The 19,649-nt window shown below is 37.4% G+C and overlaps 1 protein-coding gene across 1 annotated transcript in view; it reads right to left on the bottom strand.

Annotated features, from left to right (window-relative positions):
- Positions 1-1,478: 1,478 nt before the first annotated feature.
- TAF1B (TATA-box binding protein associated factor, RNA polymerase I subunit B) overlaps positions 1,479-19,649 on the bottom strand; it is a gene marked incomplete at both ends in the record, with an annotated part of 51,186 nt that continues 33,015 nt past the window's right edge. Inside the window, 7 exons of the mRNA XM_080616903.1 lie at positions 1,479-1,674; positions 5,884-6,109; positions 8,306-8,376; positions 8,805-8,895; positions 11,683-11,729; positions 12,046-12,223; positions 14,341-14,488. Coding sequence (XP_080473029.1) covers positions 1,479-1,674; positions 5,884-6,109; positions 8,306-8,376; positions 8,805-8,895; positions 11,683-11,729; positions 12,046-12,223; positions 14,341-14,488 — 957 coding nt within the window. The remainder of the gene's footprint in view (positions 1,675-5,883; positions 6,110-8,305; positions 8,377-8,804; positions 8,896-11,682; positions 11,730-12,045; positions 12,224-14,340; positions 14,489-19,649) is intronic.

Genomic DNA, 19,649 nt, shown 5'->3' with positions numbered 1-19,649 from the left:
TTTCACCCAAACTGTCTTTTCTATCACCTTAAATCAGGACATCACACTTACTTACCTCCTGCCTCCACTGAGCAGGCAAAGCCTTCTGGTTTGCCAGCATTTTGAAGTAACTATGACAACTTATCTTTAATAGTCTTGTCTGCTCTGCCTGTGCTTGGCATACTACTTTATTACTTTGCTCCAGACAGGTAGAGCAGCACGTCTATCATTCACTTGTTCCAGATTTTTAGACAATGGCTTCATGGATTGAACTGCAATAGATTTTAAACACTTCCATTATACTCAGAGTCTACTCACTGAACTGTTTACCTTCCCACATCGCATCTCACTGAAGCCCTTGCTCAGGAAGGAAGACATTACTCTTTGTAAAGTCTGCAGGCACCATTTTTCTTGTCTATAATAATACTTAGACAGCTATTGATTTTGGTTTTGATCCAATGGATTTGGCAACTTCTGTACTCTGCCCATACTGATGGCTGGAGTTGCTGAATTTTATTTAATTCAACTGAAAGCAGCATTATTCATCTGAGTATCTACTCAACATCTCTGTTCAACATATACATATGTTATGGTGTCTTTAATTTAGTGGCAGCACCCAACTTCATTTACACATTGTCTGGGACAGTTTAAAACCACAGTGCATAAATAATACTGAGCACGAGAAACTGGTAGGATGTCTGAGGTGCAAGCTGCTGAAGATGCTGAATTACAAAGCGGTCAGAAGAAATTTAAATGACAATAGCTTTGCAAAAGAAGAATGACAGGAGGACCTGGCAGATACCGCTGCACAAGAAACAGGATGGACAGTATATATAGGTACAAAAGATATGAAAGCAGCTGCAAAATCTGTGAAGCCTGGAGTGAAACATGAACCTGAATGAGAGGCTCAGGCATATCAAGAGACTGGGAGACATACAGGATGCAAGGAAACGTAGAAAGCAGTGGCAGAGTTGCTCCGGAACAGCATGTTTAGAAACAATGACTAAAAAACTCACTGCAGTGAAAACATCAACCAACTGCTCCTTTTATTTGTTAACACACTATTTCAAAACAAAACAAAGTAAACATTACTTTCTAGAAATATATTTGCTGTCATATAACAGTAGGTAAAAAAATAGATATCTTAATTGAAAAGTCTCACAGTGTAATTAGATGCCAATGTACTGTCCAGTACGCTCGAAGCATGTATAACTATGCCAAAAAACATGGTAATTTCACAGCTTCCTGTCGGCTCTGATGCAAAGTGAGGAAATAAATAGCAATAAACAGTTTCCTTGGTAACTTTCGCAGCTGGAAACCAGTGACTTCAGTTACAGATAAAATGACACTACAACTGAAGTACAGTAATAGGTCTCAGCAGTACAATCTTAACAAAAAATCTGCAGGCAGGCAAAAGGATCAGTTCCACCTTAGGTGTAATGGTTTGGGATCGAACCAACTAATTTACATGGTTTTAATGATGTTATTTTTAGGCCTTTTTACTTCCTTCGGCCTGTGCTGTATTTTGGCTTTTTATAGAGTTTTCTATTAAAAAGTTTGTGTTCTATCACACAGACCTCATCATGGATATAAGAGGGCTGTATCCTCAGAAGAAAGGAGAATAACCTTAGTACAAAATGGTAACTCTGGGGAAAGTCCTCTTCTCTGGAGTAATGAGCCAGATGACCACATGATCTGAAAAGAAAAGGAAAAAAAATGAAGCTCCTTAAATTACAAGTATATTTAGTTAGCATTTAGCTAGCATTTACATATTCCATTTTAATTAAGAGGAAAACTCTACATTTTACCAACAGCATAAATCACAGTTCTGGTTTTCAACATCAATTCTGTGGTGGGACCCACTCCTGCAAAACTCTGAAGAATAGGACCAGATCAAGACATGTTCAGATATGGTGCACAGTAAGACGGAAAAGCCTGTATAGCTTCTTGCACTGTGAATCACTATCATAACCAATACATTCTTTGTCTTTCAGGACTAAATTGAACCACTGTTCATCCTACCAGCTTTTAGCAAATGTAGCGAAGTGTGAAAAATGGTTACATTACCCTATTTTTAAAATCCCTAAGACTATCCAATGCAGGCACCCCAGGCTCTGTTCTCTAGTCCTTGCCCACACCCTCTGTAGGGTCGTCTCTCCTCCTGCTGACACTATGCCATGGGTTTATAACCCATCATTTCTTGTCCATTTCCTTTGTGTCCTAAATGTAAATTACCTGTCTAGAACAAGAAAGAGAAACTACATTCAAGTCAATGGAGTAACATAGGAAACACTGGAGCAAACATTGACCAGGTCAACAGAAAGTAGGAAGTGCTATAGCAGCCTTCTGCTTAATTATTTTGTAGCTTTCATGGTGAAAATGTTAATGAAAATGATGAGGTGATTTTATTGATGAAGTACATAATGGTAATAGCAGACTGAACTTGCTGGTAAGAAGTGTCAGACTGAATAGACGATGACACAGAAGACAAGACTGCAGGGAGAGTTCTGTGTTAAGTTCAGCAACTTAGGTTGGAAAAATATCCTGTTCTGAGTTAGCCTCAAATATGTTTTTAGTAAAAGTGGTAAGTTTAAAACAGTATAAAATCCAGTTGTTTCCATTTTTTAAACAGTCTTTTACAATGATATGGGAATTCAGTTGTTATTCCCTGTAAGTCCTATGCATCTTCTAGCTTACTACGTACTGTATTGCCCTGGGATGTGGAGAAGCAGGGTTTAAAATTTCCCCTCTGTCTGATTCAGAGCAGCGGTCTTAAATATTCACCAGAACAAGGACTGGAATCTGTCTGTCCCAATTTACAAGCAAGTGTGCTAATTACCAGACTATAGAGTCATTTGCTCGCTCCCTCTGGCCCAACACGCATTTACATTTTACCTCAAACTGGAGGAACAGACAGACCCATCCCGCAGTGCCATGCAAGCTGCACTTTGGGGAATGGAGTCTTTGTTTGAAGCCTCCTGAAGTCTGGCAGATTGGAAATGTGAAACTAGGTCTCTCACGCTGTACATCCCATCCTCTGCCCTACCTCACAATCCCTGAAAGCTGCCAGTGACTTCTTACAGAAACAAAATTAAATGAGACATTTCAGCAGCATCAGAACAAACCAGCTGTCCCCACAACTCAGAGCGTTGTATAAATTCAAACTTCATTGAGAAATGTTGGGTTGAACCAAATCTGCTTTTTTTGGCTAATATGAATTAAGATATTTTGCTATGCCCCTTAGATTCAGAAATTACAGCTCTTATGGGAATTTAGGTATCAAATCTCAGTTTTCATTGGTGGGCAGATTAGTGATACTGTGTATTCTGAGGCAAATGTATAATTACATTGATATGGTAAAGCACTTATAAACTGGAGTTATACTTTTCACTAGAGTACCTAAACATTTCTGCCCCATTTTGTGCTATTTACACTAAGAGCATCCCTGAAGAGCTAAAAAAAAAAAACCAAACCACCAGGTGATTTTAAATTTAGATGTAATAAGGGAAATCCATTTTTCTCAACATTTTTACACATTGTAATACCTAATCATATGTAGGCTGACTGAATTTTTTAGGTTGGAAGAGACCTTTAAGATTGAGTCCAACCATAAAGCCTTGTATCACCTAAAGGCTTCTATACCAGATCAATTTAGAATCCAGTTTAAAGCCAAAAGTTTTAAAATACAAACAAATGTAAAAGCATTTCACCAACCATTTGACTTATCTCAGGTTTGCCCACACTGAAATCATGCTTTAGCCCTAGGATTAAAGCATTTCAGTAGTTCCAGTTACACCATGCTGATTTTTAGAGAATTTGTAAGTTTGTTTTTAGTTCTATTATACATACACACACTTGCATAGGATAAACTCTCATATTTAAGGGAGTAGATGTTGTTTTCCAGAGTTAAGTAAGTGTCAGATGTATAATTAACTACTTGCATTGCAAATGATATAATGGGAAATTTAACTGGTAAGAATTTTAATTCAAATCTTGTTTCATGAAGGCTATGACAGTTTGCCATTAACATTTTAATATATTACATATGAAAATGTAGGCTTAAAAACAGACTTTGCATGAAAGATTATTCACACAAACATACACTGAAATATCCACTCATTCACTGTGTGCATAAGATTTACGCAAATTTGTGGTAAAAGGATTATTACCTCTCCTCCCTTAAAAAAAAAAAAAAAAGTTCTTATTCATACAAAAGAATGAATCCGTACAACCAAAGCTCTTGTAATATAACACTGTGCTTACATTATTCCAACCCATTTCTGTCACTCTGTGGATATGTGAAAGGTAATATGAAAAGGAAAATAAAGATAAGCAAATAAATCCACTGACAGACAGAAAAGACTGCATAAATGTAAACCCAGTTATTTTCAAGGGGAATGTTCAATGTTTTAAAAATCAGGAACGCACTGCTAAGACTGGAGGGGCTATTGCTCTCCTGAGCATGCCATTTAGAAGTATAAACAGATAAAGATTTAAGATGTTATTCAATGCACTAATGAAATCTCATTTCACATTAATGTAACTTGACCTCCTTTCCAGAAAACACCTTCCAACTGCATATATGAGAAATTCAGGAGAATTCAAGCCAAGTTCATCTCTCACCGATACTCACCGGTACATTCCTCGTCTGGATTAGAGTTTCATGATACAACAAATGGCAAACCGAACTCCGGTGCATGATCCAGAAGCCATATCTACATTACCCAGGGAGTTCAGATAATTCCTATTCTCTGGAGTAAATGCTGCTGAACTCCTACACTCACTCAGCAGGGCTTTTGCCCTCTGTCTCTGGCCATGGTCATAGAATCACAGAATGGTTTGGGTTGGAAGGGACCTTAAAGATCATCCAGTTCCAACCCCTCTGCCATAGGCAAGGACACCTATCACTAGATGAGGCTGCTCAAACACCCATCCAACCGGGCCTTGAACACTGCCAGGGATGGTTCTTCGCAAGCACTCACCAAGTAGGAAAATCACCAGCTTTTGGAGAATTTATCACAAGATGAGAAGGTATTAAAGGAAGAGAAGTTCAACACAAACCAGACAGATACTTAAATATCTGTACAAGGCTGGATTAGCAGGGATATCATTCTCCTTTAAAGACAACAATTATAGTAACAAATAGAATGACCTTTTTATATAACCTAATAGAAAAAAAAAGATCCCTGTCACTCAAAAAGGCAAGATTTGGGAACAGTTCTCTACTGAAGACAAACACTAAACTTCCTTAATAGCACAAAATGGTTTATTTTCCCATGTTTCTTCTTTTACTTTTCTAGTGAAAGAAATTTCATCTTTTACTTTTGTGCTTCCAAAAAATACAACTGTTGATTGCTGCTATGCTTAGATGAAATGGTGGCAAAGTCCTTTTCACTCGCAATTACTTTTTAAAAATATATTCTGAAAGCATTAATTGCTTATTTGAACTTTCATTTTTATTAAGGCCACCACAACAGTAGCATAGTGATTTAGAAAATTAATTTCCTATGCCTTTTGGGGGACCAGGGAGGAGAGGAATGGAGCCATTTTCCCATCCTCTGGAGGGCTGTGGCACAAGTTTTGTCTAAAATACTATGAAGAAAGAAGCAAAGTGAGTATTTGTATCTATCTGCCACTCTTGACATGTGACTCTTGTTGCTGGTTTTGTCTCATCTCTCTTATCAAAAGCTCACTTCGATCACTCTTCGTATTACAATTTGTCTACTCCCAATCCAAGACTAACCATTTCACACACAACCCTTTTACAAGTGATTTTAACTAGATGTGAATACATACATAGCTGTGTACACACCGCGTATTTGTCATTTGTAAAAACTACATACATGCCACTTTATTTTCAGTAGAACTTTCCAAAGTGTATTTAACAAAAATCTGAATACTTACTTCTCAGTGCATAGTTTAACTGTACATAGCCAATAGTCAGGGTTCATGGGTTTAAGTAAACCACATTTTTCTTGCAAAATTCCCTTCAGGCTATGCCCGTGAAAACAACTCCCATCTGTGTTTTCTTCTGACCAACTTAACTGAAAACTTGAAGGATTTGGCTTTTCAGGAGGTCGCACGGAACCAGACAGCTTGCCAAACTGATTTTGTAAGTTCACAACCATTTCTGTACAAATAGAAACAAAACAAAAAAAAAGCACGAACATCAAGGCAAAAGTAGTAAGTATTAGCATACTGTTTAGAGGTGATTAATACATGAAGAAAATAGGGTATTTGTGCTTCTTTTTTTTTCTTTTGATTTATTTTTTTCTTTAAACCTTGAAAAACCTGTATGTTCTCTCCCCATTCCGTTTAAAATTCAACTCTGTCACATGTTTTAGCTAAAGATTTTGAAAGATGATTCAAAATGCCATGTCTTTCACACATAATAATATTAAGACTGGGGCACTCTAAAAGCATTCCCCCAATTAAAACCTGTAAAATCTAATTGATATTGTTGGTATTTTTATGCTGATAGGCATCAGGATGCCTTTTGCTTTATTTAGTTGGTTGTATGCTATCTCTCAGACTGGCTAAGGTTGTTTGAGTAGTTTTCTGTGTATCAGAATTAAGGAAGCCTGGTTTCATATACATACAGATTTAAGGTTAAGCTTTTCATAGTGCAATTTTTAACTGTGAAACCCCCCCCCAAACAAACAAAACACAAAAAATCCAACCAAACAAAAAACAAAACAAAAAAACCCCAACCAAACAAAAAACCAACACACCCCACTCCACCTTTCGCTGCTGCTCATGAAAGAGTGACAAACTTTCCTAAGTCACTGAGGCTAAGAAGGGAAAGAAGTTATGATGATAGATCAGCACACACAGTATGTCTACCTAAGCCTTGTTTCCCTAGGATAAAAAGCAGGTTAAAAGCCACTGTTATTGGAACTTCAACTTCTTTTTATGACTTGTATCTGAATAAACTCATTGATAAACTGGAAAAATAAAATGGCAGAAAAGACATCCTAAAGTAATCGAAGACTGATAAGCTTACCTTTCAAGAGGATACTAAAATCTACCATCAAAAACAAAGGCTGAGGAATGCTTCTGAAAACCTGTATCTGGCACATAAGTGTTCTTTCTAGAGCACTCTTTGTTTCTATTATCTAAAATTTGTTTTAAGATGAATCTTGCCCATTTACAATGGCATTATGTGATAGTCCTGCTCGCAACAGCCAGTGGTAAAACTCCATAATCTAAGTGGCTCTCTTTTAGCTTGAAGAGAAGCAGAGCCAGAAGAGGAATCTGGAGTGCCACAGAAATGATGAACAATGAATCATTCACTTTTTCTTATAAATGCAGGAATTAAAGGGCATCTGGGCAGATGATCAGCTTGAAATAAACAAACCTAAACATGTTTTTCCATGGAACATGACTTGAAGTTGACATTCACTGAATTTTGAAGAGCAAGAACATTCAAAAAAAACCCCAACTGTATTCTTGAAAGAAAAATCCAACATAAGTTATTCAAACCAAACAGGATTACACAACTTATTTAGAAGTCACTTAACAAGTCACTTCCAGAAAATGGAAGCTTATAGAGGGATAAAGGGAAAAATACCATTTGCCACACTTAACATATCTCTCCCTAGATAGCTGCTGCTTACTAGACACTGCTAAATATAGAATGAAGAATTTCGGAACTGATTTGGTTGAGTAAAATTCTGGTCTTCTGTATTTCCACAGGTATGCAGTCATTTTGTCATTTTTTTATGCTTGCTTTTATGCCAGTGTAAACTCCAGTAATTTCCTATAAGTACTTCTACAGCTACTAAAATAAAGTAGGTGTACTTGCATCCTCACCACATATCGCTAGCTATTCAAGTAAAGTCATGTTCAGACAAGTCCTCCTCACTTCCTATAGAAGACTGCAAGAAGGAGAAGGAGAGAAGAGGGACATGCAAGATCTACCAAAGGACATCCTGGGATATCCATACTAAAGGATATGAGAAAGTAAAGAAGAAAAGGGACAAGAAAGTTACAGAATAGCAATAACAATTCACAAAGCTCACAGCTATAAAACGGCAGCTGACAAACCAGTGAAAATGGGGACAGGCTATTCATTTTGAGATGTGGTTCAGTAGGTCATTAGGAAGACTGGCAAAGGCAGTTTCAGTTAAGCATGAGGAAAAAGTCTGTTTGAAGAATTCCAGCCACAGGTTGTAAAACAGAAGTACAGTAATTGTACCCAGAGATGAAAGAGAGAAGAGAAAGTATTTTAAGATGTAAATGTTATCAGTCAGGGCTGCACGTTTTCTATGGTGGGAAAAGTTAGAGCAGATTTCTGCATTGCTGGGAAGAAGCAAAATTTACTCACGTCTTCTCTTCAGAACTTTAGATTTCATCTTGGCTGAATAAAACAGTGGCTTTTCACATCTCCACAAATACCTACCAGTAAGAGACACAAGAACTGTTAAGAAAACAAGTGGAGCAAATAAGTAAAAGAATAGCAATTTCTTACAAATACTGCTAGAGCAATTAAAATTAAATCAAAATAATCTAATGGTTAGTGCTATTAAAAGCTGCTGCCCCCCAGCACATCTAGAAAGTCTTTTCTTCAGAGTAGACAAACTGAGGTATGTTGATTGTTGAGCTGTATAAGCTACTTGTCACAGAAAGTGAGCATTTAATTAATATGCTGGATAAATACTATGAGTGTAAATAGAAATTTAAGGTAGGGATTTAATCACCCTATTCACCCAAGCTTGGCAGATGGGAATGTGGAGCAAATTCCTAACCTTTTTAATGTCTGTGGGGGTCAGGATTTAATGTAGAACTCTACTTAAAAAAGAAAAAGTACTTTAAAATCCTCTTACTTGGCTCTTTCTTCATCTAATTTCCTTTGCTTCTCATCCAAGGAACATTTTATCACCTTGTACCACTTTTTGAACTCAAAATACGGGCCACCTGAATAAAATACACACATTTTATGTTGGGAAGAAGTGAAAGAAATGTGTAGTTCGCAGATGGTGGTCTCCATGCAGTTAGACTGTGGGTTTTCCACCTGTTAACAAACCTGCCCTGAATTCTATGTGCTTAAAGAAAACATTCTTGATCTAACAATTCTGTAAGAAACAGAAATGTAGTGAAAGAACAACCTGTCATAAGAAGTGCAAAGAAGCCCCTTAGCTTAGAATAGATATCATGGATTTAGTATAATTCAAGCCTTTTCCCTCCTTTCTGAAAATTAAGCCTAGAAACTCATTTCTACCAAATGAACATTTCTACCAAATGAACTAAACCTCCAGAGTGTGAAGCTGCCTTCACCTATTTGAAGGCTGACTTCAAGGGATTAATGAAACCATACATCAAGCTTAGGTTTAAAGAAATAACATCTAAACAAGCTCAGATGTAAAATTTCCGATATCATCTCTGTACTCTCTTCTACTATCCATGACACTGTACAGGGCTGGAAAGATAAACTGGACAACTGTATTCACTTTGTGCCAGCTTCCCATGTTTTTGAGTACAGGAAAGTCACCCATTGATAGGTGAACAAACATTCACCAGCACATGAAAAACCATTAAGGCATATGGCATTCTAGCAGCGCATTTATCATTGGTGCTCCAAAGAGACACATGGCTGAAGTAGACCAACTGGGTACAGTAAAAGAATTCCAAATAGAACTATGGTGTAGATTTATATATTTAAAATATAATCAACTCTTATTACCTGTGGGTGGATTATCTGCATTGTGAATTAACCAGGTTTTGCATTTCTCCATCACCCCAGCTGCACCGCATGTGATGCTTGCATCATGCTTAGCTTTGCCACCGAGCTGTTTAAACTGTTTTAAAGGTGAATATACTGTTCTTATAATCAAGCTTATAAATGTTTTGTATTATCTGCATTTTTGCTATTTGGGTTATACTGCCAAAGGATGTCAAAGATGCTAGAAGTATAGATGGACTCAAAAAACAACAGACAAATGAAGGGAGGAAAGACCCTTCAGTAGTTGTTAAAATTCAGAGGTGTGGATACAACTTCTTTTATGAACTCCTTAAACCCAGAGGTTACAATAAGTACTCTTAAAGCGCTGCGAGTGCAGTTTAGGGGTGGTGGAAAGTTTTATTAAACTTCATATGAATTATTAAGCATCTGTCTCAAACAAAACTATTATCAGAGACATGATGCTACACTATAACAACTGTTTGCCTGGCCAGTACTGCTAGTCTGATGCTCGTAGAGCTGAGCGGAAATTGCACAGCTCTGTGATACGCACATACTTATATAGATCTCAATCACATGTTTTATTTGAACATAAACTGTACTGTGTATGCATGGAGTGCATAGGACATACACAAACACACTAGGGAACTACAACTATCTACTGCACAGCTTCCAGTCTGTCTTGGAAAACTATAGGAGCTGAAATACAGTTTTTTTAAATATAAAAAAAACCAAAACAAAAGACTAGAGAAAGGACAGTTAAATTGAGAATGGAGCCAACATAAATTAGATCTTTAAAACTCAGTATTAACCATTACTCGTTTCGGCACGCTAACTTTAGGAAAATGCCAGAGGCAGTTTTGAGCTCTGGCACTAACCACAGCTCTTAACAGAAATTCTCACCTCAGCTCCTCTGCGCAGCTGCTCACTATCACCCCAACATTTTAAGGATAGGGACAACATAACACAGCATATGGATCACTCTGCACCAGCAGACTTTAAAGTAAAAAACTGGGCAAAGAATGAGCTGTTAATTCCCAAGGGCAACGAGACTTGTTATTAAAGGAGAAACCCCATTAAGACATTAATGGCTCTGAGCCTCAGCTTGCAAGCAGTTGCACAACTTTTACTCGTGTCACTATTACATACTTCAAGTTTTCAAGGGAAATGAAGGGGGGGGGGCAGGGAACAAAACCAAAATAAGTTTGTGTATCCACTAGAAAATGAGAATTACCAGTTTTAGTTAACAGTGATGCGTATCTCCAGATACAGCAGGAACTGCAATCACGCATGGCTAACACCGCTTTTATTATTGACTTAAATTTTTAAAAGTGACAAAGGGTCAAAATGGACCCAAACCTAGACAGAAGGCTTAAAAGATAAACCACTGTAACACATCTCTGACCTTATCTTCAACTGTGATCTGGATCAGGCCACAGAACATCTGCCCGAGGATTTCTAATCTTTGATTTGGTCTTTCTGCCCTCCAAGAACTATGTTCACACCATTATCTTCTTTATCTTAATTGCTGCTAGCTTTTCCACACTCTCTCAGGATTATTTGGACTAAGAAAATAGATTACATCTGAAATATGTTACACACTAAGATATTTTATTTAACAAGACTAAACAAGTTTGGATTTTATCATAAACATGGTTTGATGCCCCTAATAAGTATCTGCTATTTACGATCAAAGTGTGCTCCCTCTTTACTGCATATCCATTCATCTTCACCTAGCATGCATAAAATTCTAAAACAAGAGGCAAATATGCACAAGGAGCAGAAAGGTACCAAGCAAAGTGTGTACCAAAGGCCCCTATCAGTACAACAAGAATTATGCAGGTAAACTGAGGTGATTTTACATAAATAGGATCTAGTGTTTTCTTTGAATAAAGATTTGCCCTAAAAGAATAAATGACAAAAAACAATTTTAATGATCAATAAGATAAGTCTTTCTAAGCCTGATTACAAATTTATTTCATTTACAAAATCATAAGACTGATTCTACTAGAATATTTATGTACCTTCTTTGCTATTTTTATTTCTCTCTCCAGCAAAGTCTGAAAGTAACCTGAAAAAAAAAAAATCAGATCCAAATACTGCACTTTTCACATGAAGTTCAAATACAACCAACAAAATCACATCCCAATTTTATGCCAAGTTGCAGATTCAAACTGATGATTTTTAAAAATAAGGAATATTTAATGTCTAAAATGCCTTCAGGTGTATATTTTATGCTACTGAACTTAATGAAAATTCAAATATTATAAACTTAATATTACTAAATAAATTAATATTACTAAGTAATATTACTAAAGAATGATCCGAGACAATCTTCTGCACTATCTGAAATCTGGGCTTTGCTATGGATTTGCCTGCATACTTACCATTCATACTTATCATCTAATAAAAACAATAATTTGAGCACAACTACAATAACTGCTGCAGCAAGAACATCGTATTTCACTTTTCTTGTTGACTTATTTCCAGGCACAAGAGTCAGGAAATCCACATCTCCAATACCAATCTTTTTCGCCACTCGACAAGTCCAATTATGCAATTCATCTGATTCAAGTAAATAAAATCATAAAATTAGTAAGTTGAGACAAGCTAGAAATACTTTTACAGTCCAAATATTTTGGTCATGTGAGGAAGGAATGTCTTTTTTAATGGTTTTTTAGGACCATTAGACAACGTATTTTTAGGCTGAAAAGCATTTAGGGTATTTTTAAAAATACTGGGCAACCTTCACTGTGTTACATGGAAAACAGTTGTAATTTATTATACAGTCACATGGAAGGGGGGAGAAAATATCAAATTTTTAAAAGCGTTTTGATGTTACTCAAATGATGTTGTTCGACCATCATGAACAGTCTTGGGGGGAAGCATATCTTAACTCTGCATAGATATAGTTTCAAAAAACCACAAAAGCCAAAACCTGCACGTTGGCTAAACTCTCAGGTAAAGACGATTCAGTACTGCAAAGAGGAACAGGGGCTAGTTGGAAGGAAGCTAGTTGAGTATGAACAGCAGCCTCATCATGGCAGGGTAGTACTTGCTGTTACCCCAGCAATACCTGGCTGAGTTACAAACAGTCCCAAACCTAGGTTAAAGCTGGCTTTACACTGTAGAACCTAATCACACCCGCTAGTGTGGGTTATGCTAAGAAGATACAAATACAGCTCCAAAAGCAGCAGTAAGGTGTCTATATAGTCTCTTATTACTCTATGCTTATTTTTCACAGATACAAATCCCCCAAATTTCTCACCTTTCCTGTTCAGCAAGAAATACAAGAGTTGATTACATCACCATCAGATTCCACAAAGGTTAGCAATGTATGACTAAGTACAACCTTAATCCAGCTATACTTTATACTCTCTTGCTGCTTACAGAGAGTTCAGTAGGCACTCATTTTTAATCCTTTTGTACATAACAGTAAAAGTTAAACAAAATCTGGAAACCAATTTTTCTTATAAACACTGTCAGTACATTTTCTTTCATTTCAGACACTTAAAATGGCCTTTTCATTAGTATTTATTGTCCTAAGAAACACTGCCAATTTATGGCTTGCTTTATTTTTTTAGGAGTTGCTAGACACCAACAACAGCCCTTTTTCAATTTGTAAAAAAAATGCTTCTGTATGATAAAAAGCTTAGGTGCAAAGAAAAAGTAAAGGACAACATATTCTTCTACAGTAATTTTCCAATAGTACTAAGCTTTGGATTTTTCCGTAATAAATCTGAAAATGCAAATTTTCTAACTTCTTCTTTGATTCAACTGATACTTCAAAATCTGGAAAAAAAATGTGATCTTCTGTGTGATCAGATCACTGGTGTAAAACTTCAGAATTTCTACTATGGACTTTTAGCCCTAAATCTGTTGGTTATCTTCTCTTCATTCAACTGTAAGTAAACAGAAAAGCCAAGTAATTTTACTCAACATAACTAACTGCAAAATAAGACAGTACCTCCCGCCCAACTATTAATTTTTGGAATTCTTTGAGGGGGAAAAAGAGTAATGTCAATTTACAAGCTATTTTGCTGTATAACTCATCTTCAGTGACAGTGGTATTTGAAGTATGGTAGCTCAACAGACAGTTCACGTACTAGGACTGACTGGTCTTCCTTTGGCAATTCAACATTCAGGACAATTTCAGGATAAACAAAACAATTCAGTATTTCTTCAGTATATGATTTCTAAACTAAATCAGAAATCAAGTGAGAGCACAGTTGATCTGTCACATAGCATGGCTTGTTAATGTTTAAATGAAAGCTAATATGCAATATTATAGAATATACAGTCAATATTATATATCAGACAATTCCAGTACTAAGCAATCAGGTCCCAACTTTATGAATCATTTAGCTACAGTTAATAAATCACGTGAATTCAATCAGTGCCTCTTAGTTCAAATGGATACTAGAAGATTTGAAATGAAGTATCCACTCCACAGCCTTGGAGAGCCAGGACCAGAGTGCCCCTGCATATCTGGGTCTATAATACATACTCTAAATGTTTGAGGAAGGTGTTTTCTATAGAAATTATCTTTCAGCTCAAGCTTAAATGGGTATAAATTAGAAGCAAAAGAGCAGGCACTTTTAAAGTAGTAATTCATGTCTTTTTGCTAGAGTTTAATAAACCAAAGAAAAATTTTATCAGTTCAGGTTTGGGAAAATATTTACCAGGTAAATTAGCTTCCATCAAGTACTTCATGCACAACATATCTGGATGAAGAAAGCAGCTGTCTGTTATATCTGGAAAACGAGGCAGTTCTAAAAACACTGCAAGCTCAAGCATTTTGTTGTATACTTCTTCATATGCAGGCCATGACTGAAAGAAAGGGTTAGAGGGTGTTATATATTTGCTCTATTACCGTATTTGTTAATGGTTTTAAATTATTATTAAGTCATTGATGATAAATTCTGTATTATTTAATACAGAATTATTTATACAGACTCTTTTAGCACTCTCTGTGACTAAGCACTCATGCAGGAACAGAGTGAAACTGCAGTACTGCAAAAGCAAAACGTGTGCTAGCTTTAAAGCCCAGGAAATAATAAGGAACAAACAGGAAGCTGCCTCAGACCAGCAATCAATCAATTTTTTTTTTGTGAAGAGATGAGTATCTCTCCAGATGCTCCAAAATTGAAAAGCATTGGAAAAACAAAAAACAAAGGCAAAACCCAAGTGCAATTAGGGGTGAAATCTCTAAAGAGCTCAGAGATCACAGAACTGCAAAAGGGTGGAAGTTGGCAGAGACTGCTTGAGATCATCGAATCCAAGCCCCTGCTTGGGTCAGCCAGAGCAGGTTGCCCAGGACCATGTCCAGTTGGATTCTGTATATCTCCGTGGATGGCAGCTCCACAAGGTCTACGGAAAATCTGCTCCAGTGTTTCACCACTCTCACTGTACAAAAGAAAAAAGGTTTTGTCTTTCTTTATGTTTAAATGGATTCTTGTATTTCAGTTTGTGCCCACTTCCTCTCATCCTGTCACTGGATACCACTAAGGGGGATCTGGTTTTCCTCCTTTGCATTCTCCTGTACATATCACATAGTACCCCACGTGAATCTTCTCCATCTTCAGGCTGAACAGTCCCAGCTCTCTCAGCCTCCCCTCATTTGTCAGATGCTCTACTCCCTTAATCATCTTTATGGCCTTTTACTGGACTCACTCCACTATATCCATATCTCCATTGTACTGGGGAGCCCAGAAAGGGGTCCAGCACTCCAGATGTGCCTCATCAGAGCTGTGTAGAGAGGATCAGCTCCCTTGGGCCACCAATCATCTGCATAATGCAGACCAGGATAATGCTGGTGGTCTTCGTCACAAGAGCACACTGCTGGCCCACAATTCATCTTCACAGCATCTTGTCCACCAGAACTCCCGGGGCCTTCTCTGAAAAGCTGCTTTTCAGCCAGTCAGACCGCCAGCATGTGCTGGTGTCTGTGGTTATTCTGCAATGCATCTTTATGTATTCATTTATCATATTTATCAACAAGGATGTGATCAATATGAGGCTGATGGGCCTGTAGTGCCCCAGATCCTCCTTCTTGCCCTTCTTGAAGACAGGGGTGATGTTTGCTTTCTTCCAGTCCTCAAGACACTCCCCCAGTCATCATGACTTCTCAAAAATTATTGACAGCAGCCTTGTGATGACACCAGCCAGCTCCCTCAGCACTTGTGGCAGCATCCCACCATGGCCCATGAACCTCCAAATGTCCAGTTAGTTGATATACTCCCTAACCTGCTCCTTCTCCACCAAGGGTAACTCTGCTCGCCCCTAGACTTTCCCATCAGTTTCAAGAAGCTGGGATTGCTGAAGGCTGCTCTTATGAAAGACTAAGACAAAAACCCATTCATCACCTTAGCCTTCTCCTTGGTCATTGTGACCATGTCGCCATTCCCATTCAGCAGCAGGCCCACATTCTCTAGAACCTTTCATGTTTGAACATTTATTCATGACAATAAATCCGTGATTTTCTTTTCAAAACTACTGACTGCATGAAGAAAGTTCTCCCGATTTCTACTGAGGTTTTCCTGCTAGAGGAGAATATAATTTACAGATAGATTTTGACATGATTATTCACAATGAACTCAGCAAGACCTGCAGTTTGCATAAGTATGGGCTGTAAGATTTGACCCTCATTTCTTAATACCTAAACTGTTTTATTAAACATTCTTAATTCTCAATATTTTAAATTATTACTTAATTCACCTCTTATAGCACTAACTTTCAGTTGTTCGGGCTACTTCACCATTTTCAATGTATAAGAAGTAATACTTTTTCTGCTCTAGTTGGCGGTTCTAATTCAGCAGAGCACATTATCATGTATTTATGTTTTATCAAGTCAGTTTGTGCATAAGGCATTTTGCTTTCATAGAATTTTAGCAGGGGTTTACACTTTGTACACAGGTTCAAAACTTTCCTGGGCAAGAGTGAATTTAGGCTTCTGTTTGGTTGCTTTTTTTTTTTTTCTAGACCTGATTAAAACCAGAACAATCATGTTTACAACAACAAGAGGACTGAAATAATTTGTTTTTATTCATGCATTTGGTTTCATCTATTTTAATATAAGCTGTGTAGCCAGTGCTCAAGTTTTATTGTTTTGAATGATTCCCAGCATTTCCTTTTCTTTTTTCAAATGATCTTCCCTCAGACTGCAGTTCAGACTTGCTTAACTGTGTGAACACATGCTTAAGCAAATGAATAATTCTGCTGCCACTTACTTACTATTACACATGCAACTGCTTGTAACAGTTAGGAAGTTGTATCATGTTCATTATATGTTGTTCTAAACAGTGTTTAAAATTGGCTCAGACTGCTGCAGGACTATCTTGAGAAACAAGAAAAACACGCATTACCAGACTTCCACAGAAGATGAGGCTCACAGGACTTTCCATTCCTCTTAAAAAGCAGTGCTAAATTGAATAACAAAACAATCCTGGAACAAAAACTGAATCATACGTAACTTCTCTTGAGCATATTTGGAGAAAAATTAAAGTCCCAGATGATTCAAACAAAACCATTACTTAAATACTATTCCTAATTAGATATAAAGGAAATACGTTTTTCCCTTTAATGAAAAGCAGTTGAATTAGTAGCTTCTTAATAATATATTACAGACGAAAATAAATTAAGACACTGGGAATTCAGTCATTTGAAGCATTCCCATTCTCAAATGTTAAACTATCACCAGTGAAGTTATCTGAACATTCTAATTTAGCACAAAGTTACTTCAAGGAATATAGCTCTTAATTGGGGAACTCAAGGTAGACACCTACATCACCTTCTACCTGAGCTTCTCTCACCGTGGCAGGGTAAGTAGACATCATAGGCACTAGTGAATCATCCTTTCCTCCTCATGCACAGCACTGACTCTTGTTTCGAAGCTTTGGTTTGGAATTTAGATAAGGCAAATACAGTTCTTTTTCAAAATGGCTAGAAAATCCTTCTGCTTTAAAATGACAACTGATGTATTTTTTTTTTAATATAGAATCATAGAATGGTTTGGGCTGGAAGGGACCCTAAAGCCAGTAGCGACCCCCCTGCCATAGGCAGGCATACCTGCCACTAGACCAGGTTGCTCAAAGCCCTGTCCAACCTGGCCTTGAACACTGCCAGGGATGGGGCTACCACAACCTCTCTTTTTGAACAGCAAACACACGTGGTGTAAAAACTACAAATAACATACCAAGAGCTTGGCTAAATAAGCCAAGAACTTGGCTTATTTAAAAAAAAGTGTTAACAGACAAAATCTGTTCTTCACTGATGTGTGTTTACACAAAGATGTAAACACAATTGGGATGTGCAGATCTAGGCAGCAGATACTAATCCACTATAAAGATCCACCAAATCAATTGCTACTTTCCAGGACTTACCTCCCTAAACACAAAAACACTCTCTATAGTACTCATGTTTCTACAACACAGCGCTGAGTCATGACAATTCAAGTTGAACTGAACACCACGCTTCCAGGAGTATGCAGTAATCTCTTGAACTATAAACTGCAAGCATAAGCTGGATCCAGCACAAGATCACATCTCGATACACCGTAGTGAAGAGCTGAAGGCTGAAAGGTTGAGGATTGAGGAGACTTACTTCAGTAATCAAGGACTGGTAATTTTCCCCAGTCACTACATAGCCTGCTCATACTCCTTTAATTATGAGAGAACTGTGAGTTCACAGAGCAGATCTCTTATTCTACAAAGTGTCACAGATACTAGGAGGGTTAAAACAGAAGAACACCCATATTTCACACAACCAGCATAGCACATGTTAGCACAATATTAAGAAAAAGCAAGATACAGCAAACAAGCAACCTCAAAATTAATAAAAATTATCACCTTCCACCCAGCTCTGTCTCTCTGCCAAAAGAAAAGAACCTGATAAAACAAGTTGCATTGAAAGTCAACCAGCAAATCAACTAGGAAAGCAAGATCCACAGCTGGGGCCTCCCTCCTTCAGGTGAAAAACTCTGCCTCCAGCACCCCATGATTAAACCCCAGGGGAGGAGTACTTGGACAAGAGAGGACAGTGTTAGATCATACGCCACTTGCTCTCCAAGTATAACTTTCACTTATTCAATCATAAATTAAAAAATTCAAGTTGCATTTCTGTGCTAAATATTAGGACAACTCCCCTGTCTATCAGCACACAGTGTTACTGAGCTCTCACCTTGTTTCGAGAACCTGGGAAACACTCCGCATATAAAACTCAGTTACAAACCCTTGAGGGCACTTAATAATTTCAGGAAGACTGACAGAAAATCCTTTTAAAGTTATGCCACCTGCTAGTCTTTTCAGATGTTTCGCAAGCTGGGATTTCTTCAAGCCTGATCAACAGCGCTGACAGAGTCTATAACTCCTCTAGATTAGGTAGAGGTTACTGAGAACTTTTCTTAACAGCTTTGTCTTTAAAATCTTTGTATCTTATTCCCACATAGGACAAATAAGGTCGCTGCAGGTCTTCTCCAGAAAGCTATACAGAAGGTTTGTACTACGTGAGAATACATTTTTCTTTCCCTCCCCTCCTCACCCCTGCCAACTGCAGCTGAACATAGACCGAAATACACACTGTTGAGTTGGTGAAGAAGTGTCTAGAACAAGATTTTCATTATGATAAATATTCATTAGACTATTTAAATTGGTTACCTTTATCTTTCAAAGTTACACGGCATGTTTCACCTGTATTAGAAAAGAACAAGCTGGTTTGCAGAAGCAGATGAGCCAGACTATTAGCATGATAATCAGATCACAGTAACAGGTAATTGTTCTAGGTAAGCCACGACTGCAGCCTCTCCTACTTGTTTGGACAATATCAGAATGTTGCTGGTCAACAAGTAGAAAACACTATGCATTGGCTGGCTGGCTAAATTAATTTGGAGGCTTCATAGCTTCTTGTTTTACACGTGGTCTGACTGAATCTCTTCTTAGATGACTGCATAGGCCATTTCCTTCTCCTGTATCAAGATAATATCTCAGCAAGCATT

The sequence above is a fragment of the Psittacula echo genome (assembly GCF_963264785.1).
Source record: "Psittacula echo genome assembly, chromosome: 4".
NCBI lineage: Eukaryota > Metazoa > Chordata > Aves > Psittaciformes > Psittacidae > Psittacula > Psittacula echo.
This window is presented reverse-complemented; position numbering and strand designations above follow the sequence as displayed.